The sequence below is a fragment of the Oenanthe melanoleuca genome, chromosome 27 (assembly GCF_029582105.1).
Source record: "Oenanthe melanoleuca isolate GR-GAL-2019-014 chromosome 27, OMel1.0, whole genome shotgun sequence".
Lineage (NCBI taxonomy): Eukaryota > Metazoa > Chordata > Aves > Passeriformes > Muscicapidae > Oenanthe > Oenanthe melanoleuca.
Window position 1 is genome coordinate 2,599,286 of NC_079360.1, and position 23,307 is coordinate 2,622,592.

At 47.1% G+C, this 23,307-nt stretch overlaps 2 protein-coding genes across 2 annotated transcripts; both read right to left on the bottom strand.

Moving 5' to 3' along the window:
- Nucleotides 1-1,792: 1,792 nt before the first annotated feature.
- Nucleotides 1,793-2,731, bottom strand: LOC130263930 (olfactory receptor 10C1-like). Its single transcript, XM_056511773.1, has one exon. The coding sequence runs from the start codon at nucleotides 2,729-2,731 to the stop codon at nucleotides 1,793-1,795; it is 939 nt and encodes a 312-aa protein (XP_056367748.1).
- A 5,638-nt stretch (nucleotides 2,732-8,369) lies between these two features.
- On the bottom strand, nucleotides 8,370-13,566 carry LOC130263931 (ubiquitin carboxyl-terminal hydrolase 42-like). The gene is given in 12 exon segments (XM_056511774.1): nucleotides 8,370-8,764; nucleotides 9,679-9,797; nucleotides 10,531-10,631; nucleotides 10,824-10,964; nucleotides 11,287-11,398; nucleotides 11,625-11,707; nucleotides 12,253-12,323; nucleotides 12,467-12,534; nucleotides 12,678-12,780; nucleotides 12,853-12,960; nucleotides 13,382-13,518; nucleotides 13,520-13,566. Coding segments are annotated over 12 exon segments (1,485 nt in total).
- Nucleotides 13,567-23,307: the final 9,741 nt, after the last annotated feature.

Here is a 23,307-nt window from a genome sequence, read left to right on the forward strand (position 1 = left end):
CAACTGCAAAAAACATCTGATTGTTGAAATGAGATCTGGAAGATGAGCTGGATTTCAGACAGACAGGCACAGCACTTTCCAAACTTTATAAAAACCACAGCAAACTTTCACAAAGCAGAAATCTTCTATATATCCCATGGAAATGTGTGGAGTTTCTCCAGTGAGCAGGGATGCTGCTTTGTGGTCACTCCCCTGGTGTTAAATGAGGGAATCTGTACATTATCATAATTTCTGTGGTAAGTTTAAGTTACATTTGAATCCTGATTAATTCTATTTCTTTTGCTAGCTTTAGTATAGCTACCATGATATAGTGCACTGTTTTATGTTATGCTGTAATTTGCTAGTAATTCTTTAGGTTTACACTGTGTAGCAAGTAAATCTGATTAAGATCTTTCATCTGCTACTGTTTGTCTGTTTAATAAATAATTCATTTTATAAACAGACCTGATTTGCCATCATTAAAAGTTGCAGGCCAGAGTGATTCCTTAAATTTAAACTGTTTCCAAAATCTGAGGCAGGGCTTGTGTGAAGCTCCCATTTACCCTGGGGCAGGGGCTCAGTGTCAGAGCAAGCTCTGCTCAGCAAAAAGAGGAAAGGTGTAACAGTGGTGGTGTTTTTGCATTATTTAATTAGTGGTTTGTTTGAAGTTTGGGTTGTTTTGTTTGGTTTTTTTTTTACTTAGAGTTAGGATTAAAAAATACACAAAGGAAATGGATTTAATTGTGTTTGGGCTTGGCTGTTTATTAAATTTTATTAAAAAGTAGAGAACATTTAGTAACTCTTCTAGCTGGTAGCAAAATGGAGACAGATTTAGTTAACTACAAAGTATTTTAAAGTTAAACAGTTTAATAGAGAAACAACATTTATTTTTTAATTTAATTATTAACTTTTTATGACTTTCAGTGTCGTATTAACTGTTTAACTAGAAACTACTATTTGAAACTATGAAGAAGGAAGTCGAATACTGGAAAAGACACTTCTTAAATTTTTTTATTTTGTCTTATATTATGAAAACTTTAAATTTAAAACTTATTACCGTGTGAAAGCACACACTTTTATTTAATTACACACTTGTGATTTTAACTTTATTGCTCAAATCTGGAAGTCTTTATCAAGGCCTCGGGTCAAAAGTAGTGTTTCTCAGGGGTTAGTGCCAGAAAGCACAGAAATCTCCAAAATCTCAGGTTTCTGGGATCCAACAGAAAGGCACCAGGCAAGAACTGAGGCACAGGAAATTCCACCTGAATAGCAGGATGTTTCCTAGGATATTTGAGATATGAACAAAAGTCTGCTTTGGGCTGTCAAGTCAAGCCTGGAAAAGGAGATCTCGAGCTCTGTGTGTGTGGTTTATCTTCATTTCATGACGATTTGGGCACAGAAATACCAATAATTTGAAATATCAATCATTTGGAATATAATCTGACTCCAGACCCTGATATCTCTCTGCAGGTGTCTGAATTCCCACCACAGCCAAAACTAATCAAAAATTAATAGAATCTGGTGGCCAGATCTTCTGAAAAGTGTAGCTGGCATTTATAGGGTCATAGTGACAGAATTTCTTAAGTATGTAGAAGAAATTTCCTGCCAAAATATTAACATAGCTTCTAACACTCCCTCTTACAGCTGAAAATCTCCACTCTTCTCTCTCCTTACACCCCAAAAGTGGTGTATACTCCAAAAGTGTGGATGTACTCCAAAAGTCTGGAGTGTATCTGGATATTAATTTTACTGAACAAGAATTTAGAGTGAAAAATGCCACCACAAACCCCTGAAAAAACCCAAATATTCTATTTCATTTCCACATTAACTTAGATTTTCTCCATTTTTTCTTCAGGGCTCTTTTCACCTCCTTATTCCTCAAGCTATAAATGATGGGATTCAATAAAGGAGTCACCACAGAATAAGAAAGGGAGAGGAATTTATCCACAGCTGCACAGTAGCTGTATTTTGGCCGCAGGTACATGGAGCCTGCAGTGCCATAAAAAAGAATCACAACCAAGAGGTGTGAGGAGCAAGTGGAGAACGCTTTCTCCTGGCTCTCAGTTGATGCCATGTGAAGAATTGTGGAAATGATACGAATATAGGAATAAATGATCAGCAAGAAAGGGATCAGAATGGCAAAGACAGCCACCACAATGACCTGGATTTCACTTGGGAAAGTGCTGCCACAGAGCAGGTCCAGGAGAGGCTGAATCTCACAGAAAAAGTGGTCGATGGCAGAACCACACAAGGGTGAGCTGAAGGTGATGAGGGTGTGAACTAAACCCACAGCAGTTCCACAAATGTAAGATCCAGCAACCAGGCTTCTGCAGAGCCTGCTGCTCATGATAATTGTGTAATGCAAGGGGTAGCAAATTGCAAAATAACGATCAAGGGACATGGCAGCCAAGAGAAAACACTCAGCAACTCCAAAGAAAAGGAAGAAAAACATTTGCATTGCACATCTTGTCTTGGAAATACTTACTGTTCCCACAATCAGGTTCTGGAGAATAGCTGGGATAATGACTGACAAATAGCAGATATCCAAACAGGACAGCTGAGTGAGGAAGAAATACATGGGGGTATGGAGGCTGTTATCACTCTTTATTATGAAAGCTATCACTGTGTTAGCCATCAAGGTGAGGACATAAAGAGACAATAAAACTACAAAGAGCAAAGGGTGCAAATGAGAGATTCCAGAAAAACCCAGGAGTCTGAATTCACTCAATCCACTGAGGTTCCCAAGGATCATCTTTCTCTGGTGCCTTGTAGAGCTCTCCTATTTTAGTGTTCAGCAGCTGATGAAGCTGCAAACAGCCAGGCAAATCTGCAGTCAGAATACAACTGCCTGCTTGAACAGACAAAAGGATGAGTAGAATTTAGAAACTATACAGATTTTGAAAAGATCTTCTGAACAGATGATAAAAATTTCTAAAGAAAATAAGGCAGTCTTATGTATTTATTTTTGTCTCTATTTTTGACTGATTCTTCTTTCATAGCATTGCCTTCAAAGTTTGCATATTCACCACTGTCTTCAAATGCTCAGCTACCATTTTTACCCTGTAGAAAAAGAAAAGTTATTAGGGTTATTAGGCAGATAGCTTTTTATGGACTAAGCAGTTCAAGTCTCAAAAATCATCAGTAGCAACATTTGAATGTAACAAAGGTAATTTCTCTGTTACCTGTTGTGGAGTGTGGTAGAAGAGAAAAGGAAAAAAAAAACTCCTAAATCATGAGGTCTCCAGAAAAGCTTTCAACTCTTGAGCACTCTGTAGTGAAGCAGAAGAGAGGCTTTTTCCACATCTCTTTATACTATATATATATATATATTTATAAAGTCCACTGAGACTGGCTAGTGCTGATTGGAGCAATAAGGAATAGTTGTTAGGGGCTGGATAAATATGATGCATGTGTATGAGCTGACTCACAGCCACCTCTAGTTTTACATAACTTGGAAAGCATTTCTGTATAAACCTAGATATCCTACAGAAATATCAACATCTGGTTTTACTTTGCAGTAATTACTATCACTCCATAATGCAACCAAATTAATGACAGAGTTGCCACACAGGCTTACCATGCTTGTACTTTCTCAACAAAATTTGAAGGGGAAGTAAAGATGCTGTCCATATTCATTTGGGGATAAGGAACAAAATATTCACTCATTACTAGTCTTAATTTTATTAATTTAGATCTATTAAAAGATCTTTATGATCTAGCTGTTGTTTGCTTCATTATGTGCTTTCTTCTTCAGATCCATCAGCAACCCCACATTGTCTCTCTCACCACAAACCCCTTTCAACGCCAGAGAGATGGATTAAAAGTGGAATTACTGGCTGATACTCACATTTCCAGTGTTAAGACATCTCATTCAGTCTGATCCTTTTTCTCCTGGCTGTAGGATTGTCTTTACTCATTTTCATCCTTAGTCATTGACTGTAGAGTGACTTCTGCATCACAGTGATATCCTCTGAACAGCAGAAACTGATTTTGTAGGAAAAACTACCTAGTGTGATATAGGTGTCTTGTGTATGGTAAGGTGACAGCTTGAAAGTGCAATATCTTTGTTTAATTAAACAGAAACATAATAAAGACAGAAATTATTACCCACGGAGCAAAATCTCTGAGAAATCTGAAAGACCTATCTGAAATGTAATGATGTGTTCTCCATGGCAGGCCTTTCCTGCACCATTAATTAGATAATAAAAATACTAAAACCAGAATTGACATGAGTTATACACATGTTCTTTCCTCCTGCAAAACCTTTAAAGCCATTTTCCTGCGTCCCTTTGTAGTTTGTCTCCATATCAAATTTTTATCCCTTAATTCAGGCAAGATCAGGCCCAAGACCATGAAAGGCTAAAATATGACAGATTAAAGTAGATATGCAAGTGCTCTGAAGGTCTTTACACTTTGAGAGAACCAGAGAAAGACTTGTGTTGTACCTAAACAATGAGAAAAAATAACTGACTCCTACAACTGCAGCAGTCAATACCCAACAGATTCTTGTCCTCTGGGAACAGAGAAAAAATACTTAAGACTTGTGATGTGGCTTTTCCAAAAACATTAACCATATATTTCTCCTTCTGGCAGGTGATAAATTTACTTCTTGCTTCTTACTACTTTATTTTACTTTATTCTTCTGTCTCTTCTTCCAGATGTTATTGTCCTCTGGCACGTACACAGGTAGGACTTCTCTTTAGGGAAATTTATCAGCCTATGAAGTAAATGGATTATTGGAATAGAAGATCAATTCCAAGACATTCTTGTATTCTTGAAAAAAACTGCTACACCTGAAACATGCCTGGGACAAATGTTATTTTCTGGGGCACAATCCACATTCTTCAGTACTTTTTACATGATACTGTGGAGAATATGTGGGTTTATCTGTGTTCACCAGGCAATTCTTTCCTGGAATGGACCCCATCCATAGAATGATAACCTGTGTTCAGATATTAAACTGTGGTTTAGGGTTATTCATCAAATCTCTCTGTTCTCCATGTGTGTGGGGTGTGTATTTTTTGGGATGTCACCAGAGTTTTACATTCCAATTAGAATGACCCCATAGTGATTTTAGAGGAAACATTTACTCTAATGTAAATGAGCTCTGAGAAGTGATTTAAACATGCAAATGGATTTGCAGGAACTTTTAGCATATATGTATGAGTTTCAGGAATTCTAATGAATCTGTGCAAGTTACACAATTTAAACCAGTCTGTTAGCTAGCTGTGGTGTGTGCAACTGGAGGATATCCTCTGCTGAAATAAAATAATGCCACTTTCTAATACTAAAACCACAGTGTTAAGGAATTGTTCCTGACTTTTGGTGGCAAAAGCATGATTCTAAAATCTGTTACAGTGGTGCTCTGCAGAACTGGAGTCCCCTGACTGATTGCCCACTTCACTTTGGGGTTTTTCCATCATTTTATTCTGCTTGCTACATGAGAACATTCCTTAATGCTACCTAAATGATTTTCCCTGTTGATGTCCAGATCATCAGAATTAAAAATTATTTGACCTTGATCTATTTCCTGGGATTTTTAGGCACTCTCAGATTTGAAGGGCCTTTTTTATGATATCATGAAGAAGTATGCAGGCTCTTTGCTGAGGCACTGCTAATCCTCCTTGGTATCATGATCCTCTGCTGTCAGATACTTCCCTTGCTTCTGCTGCCGTGTATTGCAGTCTGCTGAAACACTCCCAATTTAAACCACATTGGTATCTGCACCCATATTTCATTTCTGGGTCACACCATCAATGTGACTCTGCAACAGAGGAACTCCAGACAAAGGAGTGTGCATTGATGCAGTCCCCACATGTACTTTGGGATAAAGTTGCCCCAAAAGATCATCCTTGCCCACAAATTAACATGTAGGTTCCCCTACTTCTTCTTCCTAAGGTTTGTCATTAATCAGAAAAATTAAAAGAAAAACAACAACAACAACAACAAATCCCAACCAAGCAAAAATCAGACACTTTCTTTGCCACATCTGCTGCAGCAATCAAGGATTTAGCATTCAAATTATTTCTTTGGGTAAGATTTATTTGACAGATGTGCCCACCAAGCGGTCAGAGCATCTTTCACAGCACAGACCAACTCAATGTTATTCACCACCAGGAGATATTCCCATTGTGTTCGGGGGAAGGCTCAATAAACAAGGGGAGGCACAGGTGTTGGTCTTCATTTCCACTAAAGAAAACCTAGTTGAATTTAGTGATGTAAGGTGATGCTTCTCCCTGCAGCCCATCCCTCCCTTTACCATTGTTTCCAGTAATACCTACTCCGCTTCCATTGTGGCAAAAAGAAAATCCCTTTTCCCCTTCTCTTCATCAGATCATAGAATGTCTCATGTTGGAATGGACCTATAATGCTCATCCAGTCCAACTCCCTGCAAAAGTTATCACTGAGTGGAGAACAGGCACACTCTAGACAAAGTTTGTTAGAGAAGACCTCCTGTTAAATCAGCAGGTACAGAAAAGAAACTTTCGTTTTCTACTTCTCAGAGAGGACTTTGGGTGCAGCTGGATCCCATCCCAGCCCCAGGCTTATCAACAGTTTATGTCCAAAGAGCTACAGAGGTGTAACTCAGCCTGTATGCAATTTTGCCCCATGGGATTAAAGATGGCAAGCCAAATATAAAAATAAAAAGAAGTATTTATTGAAATTGATTGCAACGATTAAGCTAAATAACTTGACCAGAATTATTTGCTACATAGCATAGGCAGCCTAACCAACATAACACAGCATAACTAGGATACTAACATAGCATAACTAACTACTAGTTATGTTATAGTATAGTGCATTATGTTTGAAGCAAGAGAGAAGCAATTTTATTAAATCAAACAGAACAATTATTAAGTAGAGATTCATGTCACCCATGCAACAACCATGAGCAAAACTGTTTTGCTCAGCCTTGAGAAGTGACACTAAAGGGCTTCTATGCTCAAGGGAGGAATCTTCACATACATTAAGGAGGTATGCTGGAAGTTCTTGTCATGAAAAAGTGGGACTCCCTTCTATAGCATAATGTGATTGGCTGCCTCTGATACATTTTTAGATTATGTTTTGTCAGGTTTATTCAGCAAAGTAAGCATTGCTGCTGAAAAAGGTGTTAGCAAGTCTTTGGTTTCTTCCATGCAACACTTGTGACTCTCACTTCCATGTGAAGGCCTGGAGATCCTTGCTGCTGCTGCTGCTGCTGCCCCCAGACCAGGGAGTATCTGTTTGCATGTCCTCGTGGTGCTGGTCACCAAGTCATGACTTTTCCTAAGTCATGTCTATCCTGAGTCAAGGACTTTTTCTTTCCTCATCTTATGCTCAGCCAGTGATGAGGCTCACAAAAGAAACTGGCAGAGAGCACAGCTGGGATAGGTGACCTGAACTGCCCAGAGTGACATCCACACCACAGAGCATCATGCCTGGTATAAAAACTGGGAGGAGCTGCCCAGAAAAGCACTGTAAGAAAGTAATGTCTACTTTCTGGTACTAAAAGTCACATTAAAGAGCTTAATTTTTCTGGATCTTTTCAGTGACAGTGGGGGTGTGATAGTTTGGTCCAGCTGGTCTCAGCATTCTTGAACACTAAAAACAGGAGGCCTTACTTGCTCCAGCTATTCCTGTAAGGTGCAGACAGGACCCAGCTGGAGCTGCAGCATCCCTGCTCAGGCAGAGCATCCTGCCCAGCTGGCACAGCTCCCTGAGCACTGGGAGGCTGACAGTCCATCACTTCACACTGCAGAAGCCCCACTCTTCAACAGGACAGACTTCTAACCTCCCCTTCTAAGACCTCAAGTAGCTGGAGATTCCTCCCTTGAGTGGGGCCCCCAGCAAGGTTTCACCTTGAGACTGGGAAAAAGGGCCATGGGCAAGGGTGAGTAATATCAATCTCTACTTAACAATTATTTTTCTCACTATACTAGAAAAATTGCTTCAATATTGCTTTCAACTACTGACCTATATTACTAACAACAACTATCTACTCTAAGGTATAAATAATTCTAAATAAAGCCTATTAGTCTACACCATCTATGTAAAGAAATTATTCCCTTATCCTTGAGGAGGCGTGGAGAGCACAGGGACACCTTTGCTAGAAAGCGCAGTGCTGATCTTCCATTCTGCTCCAGCCAGGGCCATAACCCGACTGCAGCACTCCCAGAGTGGCCCCAGTGCCTGTCAGACACGCATCTCTGGGGCTGGGAACCCTCCTCTTCCTCGCTGAAGGCCGCTGGGCTGTGTGCTGCACAAACCGGCCCTGGAGGCCCCAGCCCCGCCGTGGGGATCTCCTCTGCTCCCTGCACCTCGCTTGCCTTTGCTCCCGAGCAGCCTGAGCATGGGAGCCTGCTTCAAGCAGGAGCTGAGGGCCCTGGCACTGCACTATGGGCAGGGTTTGCTCAGCTCTGGGAATTTGCCAGCCTCCTCCTCTTCCTCACTGAGGGCTCGCAGTCAGTGTGCTGCACACAGCGGCTGCGGAGGCTGCGCAGGGACGCGCTCGTGTCCCTCTGCCCCAGCAGGGCCTGCTCCTGAGCAGCCCCGGGGCCAGCAGCACACTGCAAGCTCCTCTTGCGAGGTCTGCGAGCTGCAGCATCCCTGGCAGCGGGGGCACAGCTTGGAGGGCTCCTTCTCCTCCTCCCTGCAGAGTGCTCACTGCCCGTGGTGTCCCCAAAGCGCCTGCGGCCTTCCCTGCCCCGCAGCCGGGATCTGCTCCGGGCCCGCTCCCTGCCAGGGCCTTCCATGCCCAGCGCCATGTCCTGGAAAGAGAGCGATGGAGAGTTCCTGCCCTTCTCTCCTGAAAGGGCCACAGTCACTGGGGAACCCCCAGAGATCCGGGAGGGCACATTTCAGGGCCTCCCAAAGGCTCTTCTGGAGGCTGCCAAGGCCAAAGGGCCAAAGGGGCACAAATGGGATGGACCCAGAGTAAGGGTTGGTCTGAAGTTTCCCTGATCTGCCTCACAACTGTCCAAGCTCAGGGACTGAGACCCTGGGACCCACCACTCGCTCTGGACAGGAGATCTGGCCTGCCTGAGGGGGATGCTTGCCAAGGGACTCTTCTGCAGGTGGCTGCTGTACTGTCATGGTGCCGTCGAGCAGGTCCATGGATAACAGCACCGTGTTCCTGCACCTGCTTCTCAGAGCAATGCTCTCTGCACACAGTAATGTATTAACCTCCCCGCCTTATGGCAAGAGGCCACTTGCTTTGGGAAAAGGACTACAGAAAGTGACTTTCCTGAAGAGACTTTGAGATCTCCCCTCAGAACACACATCTATTATCTGAGCACAAGGACATTTGTGTCCATTGCTTGATCATGAGGACACATCCCATCTATTTGTTTCTATTCCCCATTCCCCATTTTCTCTCTCCTTCTTTATTTTGTTGCCTTTATATCTCTCCCCTCTATTCTAAAAACTGGATTGTTGGCACTCAATAAAGTGCATTTTTGTTGCTGTTGAATAAAACTTTAGTCCCTTGCTGCTTATCTTTTGCACCCTGAGGTTAAATGAACCATTATGGTCCCCACTTGTGCTGAGCAGATCGTGACAGCCCAGCTGGGATGCTGGGAGAGGAAGCAGCACTGTGGCTGTGAAGGGTGCTGCAGGGTGGGAGGGGAAAAGGAGAAATGCTGAGGTCCTAGAAAGAGATCTACTGCTCCTCTGGTGCCCTGACCCTCCTCCCCAGAGTTACCTCTGTGCTGCCAGGCAAACCCTGTGGGCCAACAGCAGCCACCTGCTTGCTGCTGGCTGCCCCCTGAGGAAGGAAGGAAGGGGCATATGGTGGTGCCAGCGAGGAAGAAGCCCTTTCTCCAGTCTTCAGATCAGAGCACCTGGAGAAAAATAGAGTGATCTCAGTTTAGGGCTGGTGTTGCAGCCTTCTCTGGGGTTCAGTCATTTTCTTGGAGAGGTTTCTATGACAGAGAGAAGATTTAACCAAGGCCACTAATGGAAATTACAGCTAGAGTCTTCCCACCCAGTCTACTCCTGTCCCAGCAAAACCTCATCTTTATATCTTCTAATGCCTCCATTTCATAAATTCACAGACTTGTTTGGATTACAAGAGACCTTAAAGCTCATTTTGTGCCACCTCCTGTCATGGGCAGAAATATCTTACAATAGACCAGGTGTCTCCAAGCCCTGTCCAACCTGGCCTTAAACACTTCCAGGGATGGGGCACCCACAGCTTCTTTGGGCAGCCTGTTCCATTGTCTCACCACCCTCACACTGAAGCATTTCTTCCTAATATCCTATGGAAACCTGCCCTGGGTCAGCTGGAAACTGATACCCTCCATCCTGTCCAACCCTCCCTGATAAAGTGTCCCTCCCCATCTTTCCCCTTAAGTTCTCTGGCTCTTCTCTACAAAAGTCCAGCATCAGAGAGCAGACAAGGAGCTGCTACATCAGGGCAGCAGCCTGAAGGACACACATGGGGACAGACAGGTTCCACAGCACTGAATGAAGCAGCTTGTAACTGCATTTAGTGGGAAAAACACTCTGGAAAAGCAAAACAATTAACAGGGAAAAGGAAACATCTTCTGAGCACATCTGAATGCTGGTTATTACCTGGCATAGAACAGCAGGTAGGCTTGCTGCTTGAGAGCTGTGGCAAGGCAACAGAGCTCCACAGACGCATCATCCATCTTGTACCACAGCCCGTTGCTGGCCTGTGGAAAAGAGGCAAGGATCTCTGCTTCTCTCCAAAAAAACTACCTAACAAAGAGTATGCCAAAACAAATCCAGTCCAGCCCCTAAGGAGACCTGCTGCCCCAAAACCCTGGCTGTCAGTAACACTGACAGGAAAGTTTCCCTTCCCCTCACACATTTTCCCCGTTGGAAGGAAGGGAGTTGCTGACTACCTTTGTGTAGCAGAAATAGTGTCCTCCTTGGCAGGTGACCCCACTGTGCACCAGGACAGCATACAAGGAGTAATGGAGGGGCTCTCCCTCTGCCTGGGACATGTACGGGCGAAGATCCAGGTACTCGGGGTACTGCACAACCTGCAGACACACCAGCAGGGCTCAGAAGTGACCCTGACCTGTGGCACAGAACAGCCTGCCACCTCCAGGGGCCAGAGGGGTGGAAATACATCCTTGGGGCTCAGGAACAGCTGGTTTTTCATACAGCAACATGTAATGGTTTGGGTGGCAGGAAACTGTTCTTGGCCAAAGCAGCTCTGTTGGAGAAGAGCGCTTGCCTGTCTCCCAAGGGAATTCTTCTCTCCCCACAAGGGAACACGACTAACCCAACACAAGTGGCTTGTGACAAGCTTTAGCAAATCTGCTCCAGGAAGAGAAAGCTGCACACCAGCTGTGCACAAACCTTGCGGATCTTCCCACCGGTGAAACAGTCAAACCTTTTCAGGCACACCGTGAGAACCTTGGGTGCACGATGGACTGTGAATCTCTTGGAGGCAGCAGTGCTCTTCTTACACCTTGAAACCAAGCACAGAACCAGTGCTGAAATGCACCCAATCCTCCCCCAGGGTGGCCAGGCAACCTCTCCTGTCTCACACAGCTTTTGCTATTCTAAGGCTATTCACTGCCATATTTAAAAAGCTGCATCTCCTCTGTGTGCAGGAAATCTCCACGAGAAGATGACTTCTGCTCAGTGACATGCAGCCCCTCACACAGGATCTCCTCTCAAGAGGAACATCTTACGTGTCGCATTTATAGCAGTTTTCACCATCCAGGTGCTCGGGTCTCACAAAGTCCTCCAGAGCTGCCGTGAGGGACGAGGCTGCCTGGAGGAGTGAGAAATGAGCACACTGAGCTGCAGGAAATGCCCTCAGCCAAACAACTCCCAGGAGCTGCAAGAAAACCCCTGTAGCTGATGCTGAACAGACCCACCATGAACCTGTGCAGAAGGAGGCAGAATCAGAGTGTGATGCTGAACATTCCCCTGTGTGCCAGAGGCTCCTGGAGCCATCAAGAGCTCCCTCCCTGTAGCACCACTCACTTCAACTCATGACAGTGTGCAGGGCCAGCAGTGGTGCAAACAACCCAACCCACCAGCCTGGGAGCCAGACAGGCATTGGGGGAGGACAAAGGGAACAAGGATGAGGATAGATCAAGGGTGCAGAGAGGAAAATGCTGCTGTCCAGCTTAAAAAAGCACCTACAGAGAGACCAGTGCCACAGCCTCTGCAGAAGGACACCATCCATTCCCCTTCCCACCCACCACCAAGATCTCCTGTGCTCACAGTACACATTTTTAACACAAATGTGTTGACTCTGGAACGCTGCAGGGGCCTTGGGATGTCTTGAAGCACAGCTGCAAAGCTTCTTACTTTGATATCCAAAGGGATATCCAGGAAGGCCTCGTAGGAGTCAGAAATGGCTTTGCAGCTGAAGCAGGTGACTGGAAGGAAAAATCCACATGCTGAGCATGGGAAGCTGACTGACATTGCCCATTTACACACTGTACCTGTCCCACCAGTCCCAGCACCAACTGTCAGAAGGGCACAGGAAATGTCAAAGAGAGTAACAGCTGTGGAAACGTACCTCTGGATCTCAGAAAGCCTCCAAATATTTGAGAGACAATGGTGGTGGATTGGGATGAGAGGTCCAAGCTGGAAACAAGTGGTAAAACAGAGCATTATGTCCTCCAAGAGTTTTGCTTGGCCTGAAAGGCCAGGGTCTAGCTTTCCCTTGATGGAGCACACCAAGCAGCCCAAGGGCTCCGAACTTTGGAGGGTGATTTGCTTGTGCTTACTCGCTGCTTGCACTCAGACAAGCTCTCTGCATGGCATTGACAGTACAGGACAAGAAGTCGTGGGCATCTTCCTCCCTGCCAAGCCGAAAGTGTTCTCCTATGCCTAAGAAAGAAGTTTGTAGTTCTCTCATACAGGAAGGGAAGAAAAGCTGTCCAAGCACCTGGCATGACTTACGTCTGAAAACCTTGAGGACAGCCAAAGGCAGGATGGCACTGACAGAGGAACGCAGGACCTTGTTAACGTGTGCTTCCATGGTGCACATCATGCAGAAACCCTGCTGACCTGAAGAGGGGCACAGGAAGGTCCTTAGCTTAGCAAAACATCCACAGCACTGGGAAACTCCTCCTCTTCCACTCCAGTGCAATACTCCACTCGTCCCAACGTCCCAGTGATCCCAGGGCATTTTAGTGTGCAGAAAATGTTCTTAGAGGGATGCTAAACCCAGAGTTTTCTCTGCAATTAGCCAAGAGGGTTTGACTTGGAATAAAAAAGGAATAAAAGAATAAAGACTTGGAGTTAGAAAGAGGTGTTTTCATGAGGGTAAGACAGCTGGGTAGGACAAGTGGCTTCTAGGCTTGAGTGTTTAAAGAACATGAACTCATAGGGCTGACAATGGGCTGCTGTTCTCCTAAATCAAATTGCAGGATCTGGAATCTCTGGGACTGGATTAAGAGATTTTCAGGATGTTCCCAAAAGCACTCACAGGCCTGGCTGTGCTCTCGGGACAGCAGGTAGTTGGCCAGTGGGGGGGTGTAGGTCAGGCACTGCAGGACAGCGTTGAGGAAGCAGGTGTTGCCCACATTGAAGAGCCCTGCTCCAGCACTCTGTCTCTGCTGCCACCATGCAGATCTTCTCCGGTGGGAAGAGGATCCTTTTTGGAGGAGCCATTCCCTCGGCAATGACTGCAGAGAAATTCCATTTGGAAAGAGATGAGACAAGGAACCAAAGCATATTTAAACTTGCAGTTTTCTACACAAGCAGTCATGACAACCAGCTTGAACCTTCAGCTCAGTATCAGGGGAAGCCTTGCACTGCCATTGAATTTTACTGGTTTGGAAAAGTCTGTTCCCCTGCTCACTTTGCAGAGTCCAACAAAGCCCTGCTCTGATTTCTGGGCCTCAGGGTACCTTCCTTTCTCACCAGAGCTCTAGACTGGATTATCAGGTCAAGTTTCTCGATTGTAACTGACTGGAACTTATTGAAAACAAGCAAGTACTGAACACAAAAGGTAACTCAGGGATGTCAGACCTCTCTATGAGCATTGATGTTTCAAAGTGATGTTTCATTGATCTTCTACATAGTGACAAAGGAGAGACAAAAGGTGTTTTCCAGTGACTAGTCATAAACACTTGGGTCAGGCTGGCTGCTCTCAGCAAACATCCCAGAGCTCACTCTAGGTTGTGAGCACATCATTCTGGGATCTGACCACCAGTCATGTCAGTTGTGTGTGGGGAGTCACAAAGTCCAAACCTGCCAGTGAGGCTGTTACTCACAGGAATCCTTCTCTGTTGTGGCCATTGTCTCTCTCAGGAACAGAGTACAAAGCTCTGGATGACACTCCAGAAAGAGATCAGTGTCAATCCCCTCACCTGATTGCAAAGAAATTACTGCAGATCACCAAAAGAATAAAAACTGCAAATAAATACAACCTAGAGAAAGAAGAGGCTTTGCCATCAAGAGTTTCAGTGGTGCTTGTAGCAGCAGCTGAACTGCAGATTCACACCTTTGTGATGGGTGACAGAGCCCCAGGAGGTTCTAAGGTCCTTCTGAAGGGCTCCAGTGCTCCTCACCTTCTCTGAAGAGTCCCTGCTGCTGCTGTCACAGCATCAACAGCAGAGCTCTCTGGCTTCCTCCCTCCTCTGCAGGACTGACCAGCATTCAGCCACTAACTTAACTACTGCCTTTGCTGCTCTCCTTTTTCTGTCTCACTCCCTCCTGCAGCAGCCAAGCTGGGCTTTTGCCACTCTGGGCTGAGCCCGGCCCCTCAGACTGCAGTCACCCCTACTTACCTATCCTAGGCTATAGTAAAGAAAAGAGAATCAGCAAATAAGAACTCTAGCCCAGCCTGTATCAGGGCAGCCTACAGAGGTGTAACAGCTCAGCCTTCAGCTAGGAAGGTATAAACCAGCCCAGACTTTATCTCCTTCCTCTGTGCTCTATCTCAAGAGTCAAACCATAATTACCTGGGAGGGGATGAAAGTTGAAGGGGACAGAAAACAAGGAATCTGTTTGAAAGGCAGAGAGGTGAGCAGCAAAGGAGGAAGCTGAGCTGTCCTGAAGAGCAGCTGGTTGGTTGGCCTGTTCTCAGGACACTGAGCACTGGGCAGTGAGATCACAGGCACTCGAGAGGTGCCACACCTCTGCCCCTCAGTGACATGGGGACACGCAGCGATGTGTCTCCTGGAGACCACAGAACCACAGAACCCTGCTGGGCACAGGAACCCACCTGGCTCCTCTCCCAGTGCCAGGCACTGGGACACCCCTGTGCTCTGATCAACAGGGGTTCATTGGCTGGCAGAGCCTCCCTTGGGTGAAGGATCAGTGAACTCCTTCCCCCAATCCCAGAGCCCAGTGAGCACAGGCCTGCCCAGAGCTGTCACAAGCCAGGTCACAGTTCTGTCTGGCACACATGAAGCACAGAAAAACACTCCATAACTCACAAAATAAGTTCTAAGAGTAGGTGTGTATTTATTTAGCACTGGGGGGCACAGGGGACAGCTCCTCCAACAACATGCACACCTTTGGCAACCTGCACCTCTCCTTTTATTCTCTACAAACTAGCAATACACAATTCGCCTAATACATATCCATTGCCTCCCCACTTCACATGGAAACTAGTTTCACTCCTCTTTGCACTGCCCATTGTTCCTTTTAGGTTGCTCTGCTGGTCCTCTGAGGGTCGTTGGGATGAAGTAAATGGTCTTCCTCTCAGAACATTTCACTTTGCCTCCTTGCACATGCTCTCTTTTCAATCCTTTGGTCATTTTCCAGATTTGGTAGCAGTTTTCCAGGTCTCAGGGGTCTGAGGACCCCATCCTGTGGTGTCTTTGTTCCCTGCATCCTGTTTGCTCATTCTAGCCCTTGACCTCACCTTGTAGCCTTGCTCTCCTCCTGTTCTTGTAAGCACCATAAATTATAGCAAACAATAAAGTTTTGTCATCCCCCTTTTAGCCAAAGCATCTCTTGATCCTTGATTCTTAAGTCTCAGCTTCTCTGTTTCACACAGGCTGCTGGGCATCTCTGTTCCACTCCTCCCAGGTGCAGTCCTGTGCCTGTGAGACTCATGTGGCAAAGCACCCAAGCTCTCACAGGGTCATTTCCAGTGAATTTTATCTGCCCAAGTACACCCACAGGCTCACCCTGGACTGGCACCACCAAAGGGACCCCCCGAGGCTGTGCTGGGTGAACCTTGGCTGCCAGGCCCCCACCCAGCTGCTGCCTCTCCTGGGCAGCTTTTCAGCAGCTTCACCTTCACTCCTTCCTCCAGGCTTGGTTAGGCTGGGTTTCATCAGACATAGTTTTAGCCAGATCCCCACTCAGGATGCCTGGAGGCACTTTTGTTCCTGCTGCATTTGACCAACAAGCTTTTGGGCCATGCAGCAGGCAGTTGGTGTTCTCGTGCTCCAAAGAGGCAGCTGCCTGCTAGTTATCCCTGATGCCTTAGAAATTCAGCTTTTACATTTGTCATGTATTTGCAATCCTGCAATTCTTTAGTGCATAAACTCCATGTACAGTGTGAGCTGCTGCTTTCCCATTCTGTCAGACACAACAATTCCTCTCCAGGCCTGGGAATCAAGGACACCTCACTGTCTCAGGTCCCAAGAGATGGAAACAAAAGTGAGTTGAGGGGGAAGCAAACTGAGGGTAAATGACTTCATTACCTGAAGCTCTACTTGGAAGACTAACCCCCAATACACAAATGAACCAAACTTATAAAAGGATCAAAACCTATCACTGTTGTTGTCCATTTTTGGTGTAGCCCCTGGGGGCTTTATCTGCCTGAAATGTACCTGAAGGCCCTTCCAGAAACACAACTGCTTTTTATTCCCTTCATTTTGTCTGGCCTCTGTTTTTAGGTAGTCCCAAAAGGCATCACCCCTACTTGCACTGGCTGCTTTGGCCCCTGCCCAGTCTGGGCCACCAAGTTTCACCAAGTTCTGTCACAAGGCAGTGACACACACCGACAGCAAGGATGGAATTTTGGAGACCAGGGCCCACCAAACATCCTCCTGCTGGGGAGAGTCTGAGGCACAGGCAGGAGGGGCCAGAACCACCACAGCACTGGAGCAATTCACCCCATCTGCACTTGTGTTCATTTAGGAATTAGCTTTTCCTTCTCACTTCCAGCTAGGCAATAATTGCCCTTTTCCCCTGCAAACCCACCCCAGCCTCAGGTCAGGATCCAAGGCCTGCATGGGCAATGACCCACTTTAGCTGTGACACTGTTGCCTGGAAAGGCTGACCTGGAACAGAGACTAGACAGAGCAAAAGGAACAAAATAGGAATTTATTGAAAGGATCCACCTTGGGCAGTGCAAGAGCCCGGCTGGGGCTACACCCAAATCAAATCCAAGGTGGATCCTGGTCACAAGTTTTACGCTTTTATAACTTTTGGTTCATCTTGGAGTCAATTATCCAACCACAGCCCCAGGCTATCAAGTCTCAGAGCCCTGGCTTGCCCCATTTCCCTCGTCGTTGTTTCTGCTTTTTGGGTGCCAGTTGTTCTTGATTCTCCAGCTAGGAAGGAATTGCTTTGTCTAACACTGTTGTGAAGACAAGTTACTAACACCTAATACAAAGTTTCAGAGTTACACACTAAGCAGCAGAGATTCTGATAAACAGAAAACCTAAAAGCCAAGGTGCTGCAGCTCTCCGGAGCCTGGGCTAGCTCACTGGAGACACACCGGCACTGCACCAGTGTGGGGAACTGCCCCAGAGCAGGATTTCCTGGAGGCAGAACCTTTGGAGCTAATTGCTCCACACTGTGCTCGGCCTCTGGGCTCAGGTAAAGGAGGAGAGGAGGCTCTCAGCTTCTGAGGTTCCAACACGTTTATTAAGGTTGGAGGGTTCAGGGGCAAAGCCCCGAGCACTGCTGTGCCCAGAATTAAACTGGGGCAGATCAGTTTGTTGTACAAACAACGGAGCAGTGAGGGATCCTCAGGGGCGGAGCGGAGGGCAGGGTCTGACAGGCTGAAACCAAGGAGGGCAGCAGGGGCAGGAGAAAAGGGCACAAGGCCCAATGGGGCGTCGAGGAACAGGGGATTTGCAAAGGGGCAAGCAAGAGGGGATGGGCCCAGGTGGGATTGACAAGCAAGGGACTGGAACAATGGCGGGGTCACAATGATGGACAGGGAAGGACTGGAACAAGGGGCGGGGTTACAATGATGGACAGAACGTGCTGGAACAAGGGGCACAGTTACAATAATGGAAGGGAAGGGTTGGATCCAGGGGCAGGGAAAGCCAAGCAGGGCACTTTCAGGGGTGGATACAACAAAAGGGCTTCCCTGCTCAAGGGAGGGATCTTCACACCCCCTAGTGAAGTATGCTGGAAGTTCTTGTCATGCAAATGTGGGACTGTCCTTCTATAGCATAACGTGATTGGCTACCTCTGATACATTTTTAAATCATATTTTTTCAGGTTTATTCAGCAACGTACACTTTGCTGCTGAAAATGGTGCTGACAAGTCTTTGGTCTCTTCCATGTGACACTTGTGACTCTCACTTCCATGTGAAGGCCTGGAGATCCTTGATGCTGCTGCTGCTGCTGCCCCCACATCAGAGTTCATCTGTCTACGTGTCCTCAATGTGTTGGAAATTATATAACTTTACTAATACCTTTTCTAATTACTTGTTTTAATTAATAATCAGTAGTGTAATTTCCACTCTGTCACATGCCACTGGAGCCAACACTTAGCAAGGCTTGACATGAGCTGCTACTGTGGGAACACAGCTTGGGAAAATCCCTGAAGCCTTAAGTTTTGCTAAAATATCTGTAATTAATCTTATGCTTCAATGGTCTCAGACCCAATGCTGGACATAAGGAATGCACAATTTCTGAACCAAAAGGCCATTTTACAGAACCCTGAGATAAAGACGGAACTAACAAAGGTAATTCAGCAATTGTACTGGAATCCCATTGTCCTGAATCCAGCTAGGGTAGAGACAATTTCTGAATTTCACTAGATGTTACAGTGCTGTGTTCTGGATTCTGAGTGAGAATGATGTTGATAGTACACTGAATTTTGGGGTTTTGCTAAGGCATGTTTCTCCTGAGTCAAGAACTTTTTGTTTCCTCATCTTATGCTCTGCCAGTGAAGAGGCTCACAAAAGAACTGGCAGAGAGCACAGCTGGGATAGGTGACCTGAACTGCCCAGAGTGACATCCACAATACAGAGCATGCCTGGTATAAAAACTAGGAGGAGCTGCCCAGAAGGGCACTGCAATAAAGTAATGTGATACTAAATGTAATAAAATACTCTGATACTAAAGGTAACATTAGACAGCTAAATGTATCCAGATGTTTTCAGTGACAGTGGGGGTGTCATAGTTTGGTCCAGCTGGTCTCAGCATTCTTGAACACTAAAAACAGGAGGCCTTCCTTGCTCCAGTCAGCCCTGTAAGGTGCAGACAGGACCCAGCTGGAGCTGCTGCATCCCTGCTCAGGCAGAGCATCCTGCCCAGCTGGCACAGCTCCCTGAGCACTGGGAGGCTGACAGTCCATCACTTCACACTGCAGAAGCCCCACTCTTCAACAGGACAGACTTCTAACCTCCCCTTCTCAGAGCTTGAGTGGCTGCAGATCCTTCCCTTGAGGGGGGCCACCCAGCAAGATTTCACCCTGAGACTGGGAAAAAGGGCCATGGGCAAGGGTGAGTAATATCTTTACTTAACATTTATTTTTCTCGCTTTACTAGAAAAATTGCTTCAATATTGCTTCCAACTACTGACCTTTATTATTAACAACAACTATCTACTCTATGGTATAAATAATTCTAAATAAAGCCTATTAGTCTACACCATCTACATAAACAAATTGTTCCCATCCTTGAGGAGGCGTGGAGAGCACAGGGACACCTTTGCTAGAAAGCGCAGTGCTGATCTTCCATCTGCTCCAGCCAGGGCCATAACCCGACTGCAGCACTCCCAGAGTGGCCCCAGTGCCTGTCAGACACGCATCTCTGGGGCTGGGAACCCTCCTCTTCCTCGCTGAAGGCCGCTGGGCTGTGTGCTGCACAAACCGGCCCTGGAGGCCCCAGCCCCGCCGTGGGGATCTCCTCTGCTCCCTGCACCTCGCTTGCCTTTGCTCCCGAGCAGCCTGAGCATGGGAGCCTGCTTCAAGCAGGGGCTGGAGGGCCCTGGCACTGCACTATGGGCAGGGTTTGCTCAGCTCTGGGAATTTGCCAGCCTCCTCCTCTTCCTCACTGAGGGCTCGCAGTCAGTGTGCTGCACACAGCGGCTGCGGAGGCTGCGCAGGGACGCGCTCGTGTCCCTCTGCCCCAGCAGGGCCTGCTCCTGAGCAGCCCCGGGGCCAGCAGCACACTGCAAGCTCCTCTTGCGAGGTCTGGGAGCTGCAGCATCCCTGGGCGGGGGCACAGCTTGGAGGGCTCCTTCTCCTCCCTGCAGAGTGCTCACTGCCCGTGGTGTCCCCAAAGCGGCTGCGGCCTTCCCTGCCCCGCAGCCGGGATCTGCTCCGGGCCCGCTCCCTGCCAGGGCCTTCCATGCCCAGCGCCATGTCCTGGAAAGAGAGCGATGGAGAGTTCCTGCCCTTCTCTCCTGAAAGGGCCACAGTCACTGGGGAACCCCCAGAGATCCGGGAGGGCACATTTCAGGGCCTCCCAAAGGCTTCTGGAGGCTGCCAAGGCCAAAGGGCCAAAGGGGCACAAATGGGATGGACCCAGTGGAAGGGTCGGTCTGAAGTTTCCCTGATCTGCCTCACAACCGTCCAAGCTCAGGGACTGAGACCCTGGGACCCACCACTCGCTCTGGACAGGAGATCTGGCCTGCCTGAGGGGGATGCTTGCCAAGGGACTCTTCTGCAGGTGGCTGCTGTACTGTCATGGTGCCTTCGAGCAGGTCCATGGATAACAGCACCCTGTTCCTGCACCTGCTTCTCAGAGCAATGCTCTCTGCACACAATAGTCCGTTAATCTCCTCCTTGCTTTGGAAAAGGACTACAGAAAGTGACTTTCCTGAAGAGACTTTGAGATCTCCCCTCAGAACACACATCTGTTGTCTGAGCACAAGGAATTTGTATCCATTGCTTGATCATGAGGACACATCCCATCTGTTGGCAGCTATTCCCCATTCCCCTTTTCTCTCTCCCTCTTTACTTGTTTTCCTTTATATCTCTCCCCTCTATCGCAAAAACTGGATTGTTGGCACTTAGTAAAGTGCATTTTTGTTGCTGTAGAATAACTTTAGTCCCTTGCTGTTTATCTTTTGCACCCTGAGGTTAAATGAACCATTATGGTCCCACTTGTGCTGAGCAGATCGTGACAGCCCAGCTGGGATGCTGGGAGAGGAAGCAGCACTGTGGCTGTGAAGGTGCTGCAGGGTGGGAGGGGAAAAGGAGAAATGCTGAGGTCCTAGAAAGAGATCTACTGCTCCTCTGGTGCCCTGATCCTCCCCAGAGTTACCTCTGTGCTGCCAGGCAAACCCTGTGGGCCAACAGAAGCCACCTGCTTGCTGCTGGCTGCCCCCTGAGAAGAGAAGGAAGGGGCATATGGTTGGTGCCAGCGAGGAAGAAGCCCTTTCTCCAGTCTTCAGATCAGAGCACCTGGAGAAAAATAGTGGTCTCAGTTTAGGGCTGTGTTGCAGCCTTCTCTGGGGTTCAGTCATTTTCATGGAGAGATTTCTCACAGAGAGAAGACTTAACCAAGGCCACTAATGGAAACATCAGCAGAGTCTCCCCCACAGTCTACTCCTGTCCACAAAACCTCATCTTTATACCTTCTGCAGCCTCCATTTCATAAATTCACAGACTTGTTTGGATTACAAGGGATCTTAAAGCTCATTTTGTGCCACCCCTCTGTCATGGGCAGAAATACCTTACAATAGACCAGGTGTCTCCAAGCCCTGTCCAACCTGGCCTTAAACACTTCCAGGGATGGGGCACCCACAGCTTCTTTGGGCAGCCTGTTCCATTGTCTCACCACCCTCACACTGAAGCATTTCTCTTCCTAATATCCTATGGAAACCTGCCCTGGGTCAGCTGGAAACTGATACCCTCCATCCTGTCCAACCCTCCCTGGATAAAGTGTCCCTCCCCATCTTTCCCCTTAAGTTCTCTCGGCCCTTCTCTACAAAAGTCCAGCATCAGAGAGCAGACAAGGAGCTGCTACATCAGGGCAGCAGCCTGAAGGACAGACATGGGGACAGACAGGTTCCACAGCACTGAATGAAGCAGCTTGTAACTGCATTTAGTGGGAAAAACACTCTGAAAAGCAAAACAATTAACAGGGAAAAGGAAACATCTTCTGAGCACATCCTGAATGCTGGTTATTACCTGGCATAGAACAGCAGTAGGCTTGCTGCTTGAGAGCTGTGGCAAGGCAACGGAGCTCCACAGACTCATCATCCATCTTGTACCACAGCCCGTTGCTGGCCTGTGGAAAAGAGGCAAGGATCTCTGCTTCTCTCCAAAAAAAACTACCTAACAAAGAGTATGCCAAAACAAATCCAGTCCAGCCCCTAAGGAGACCTGCTGCCCCGCCAAAACCCTGGCTGTCAGTAACACTGACAGGAAAGTTTCCCTTCCCCTCACACGTTTTCCCCGTTGGGAGGAAGGGAGTTGCTGACTACCTTTGTGTAGCAGAAATAGTGTCCTCCTTGGCAGGTGACCCCACTGTGCACCAGGACAGCATACAAGGAGTAATGGAGGGGCTCTCCCTCTGCCTGGGACATGTACGGGCGAAGATCCAGGTACTCGGGGTACTGCACAACCTGCAGACACACCAGCAGGGCTCAGAAGTGACCCTGACCTGTGGCACAGAACAGCCTGCCACCTCCAGGGCCAGAGGGGTGGAAATACATCCTTGGGGCTCAGGAACAGCTGGTTTTTCATACAGCAACATGTAATGGTTTGGGTGGCAGGAAACTGTTCTTGGCCAAAGCAGCTCTGTTGGAGAAGCGCTTGCCTGTCTTCCCAAGGGAATTCTTCTCTCCCCACAAGGAACACGACTAACCCAACACAAGTGGCTTGTGACAAGCTTTAGCAAATCTGCTCCAGGAAGAGAAAGCTGCACACCAGCTGTGCACAAACCTTGCGGATCTTCCCACCGGTGAAAACAGTCAAACCTTTTCAGGCACACCGTGAGAACCTTGGGTGCACGATGGACTGTGAATCTCTTGGAGGCAGCAGTGCTCTTCTTACACCTTGAAACCAACAGAACCAGTGCTGAAATGCACCCAATCCTCCCCCAGGTGGCCAGGCAACCTCTCCTGTCTCACACAGCTTTTGCTATTCTAAGGCTATTCACTGCCATATTTAAAAAGCTGCATCTCCTCTGTGGCAGGAAATCTCCACGAGAAGATGACTTCTGCTCAGTGACATGCAGCCCCTCACACAGGATCTCCTCTCAAGAGGAACATCTTACGTGTCGCATTTATAGCAGTTTTCCCATCCAGGTG

Bases quoted from the DNA above. Each gene is read 5' to 3' on its own strand.
- LOC130263930 (XM_056511773.1), bottom strand. From the start codon at position 2,731: ATGATCCTTGGGAACCTCAGTGGATTGAGTGAATTCAGACTCCTGGGT.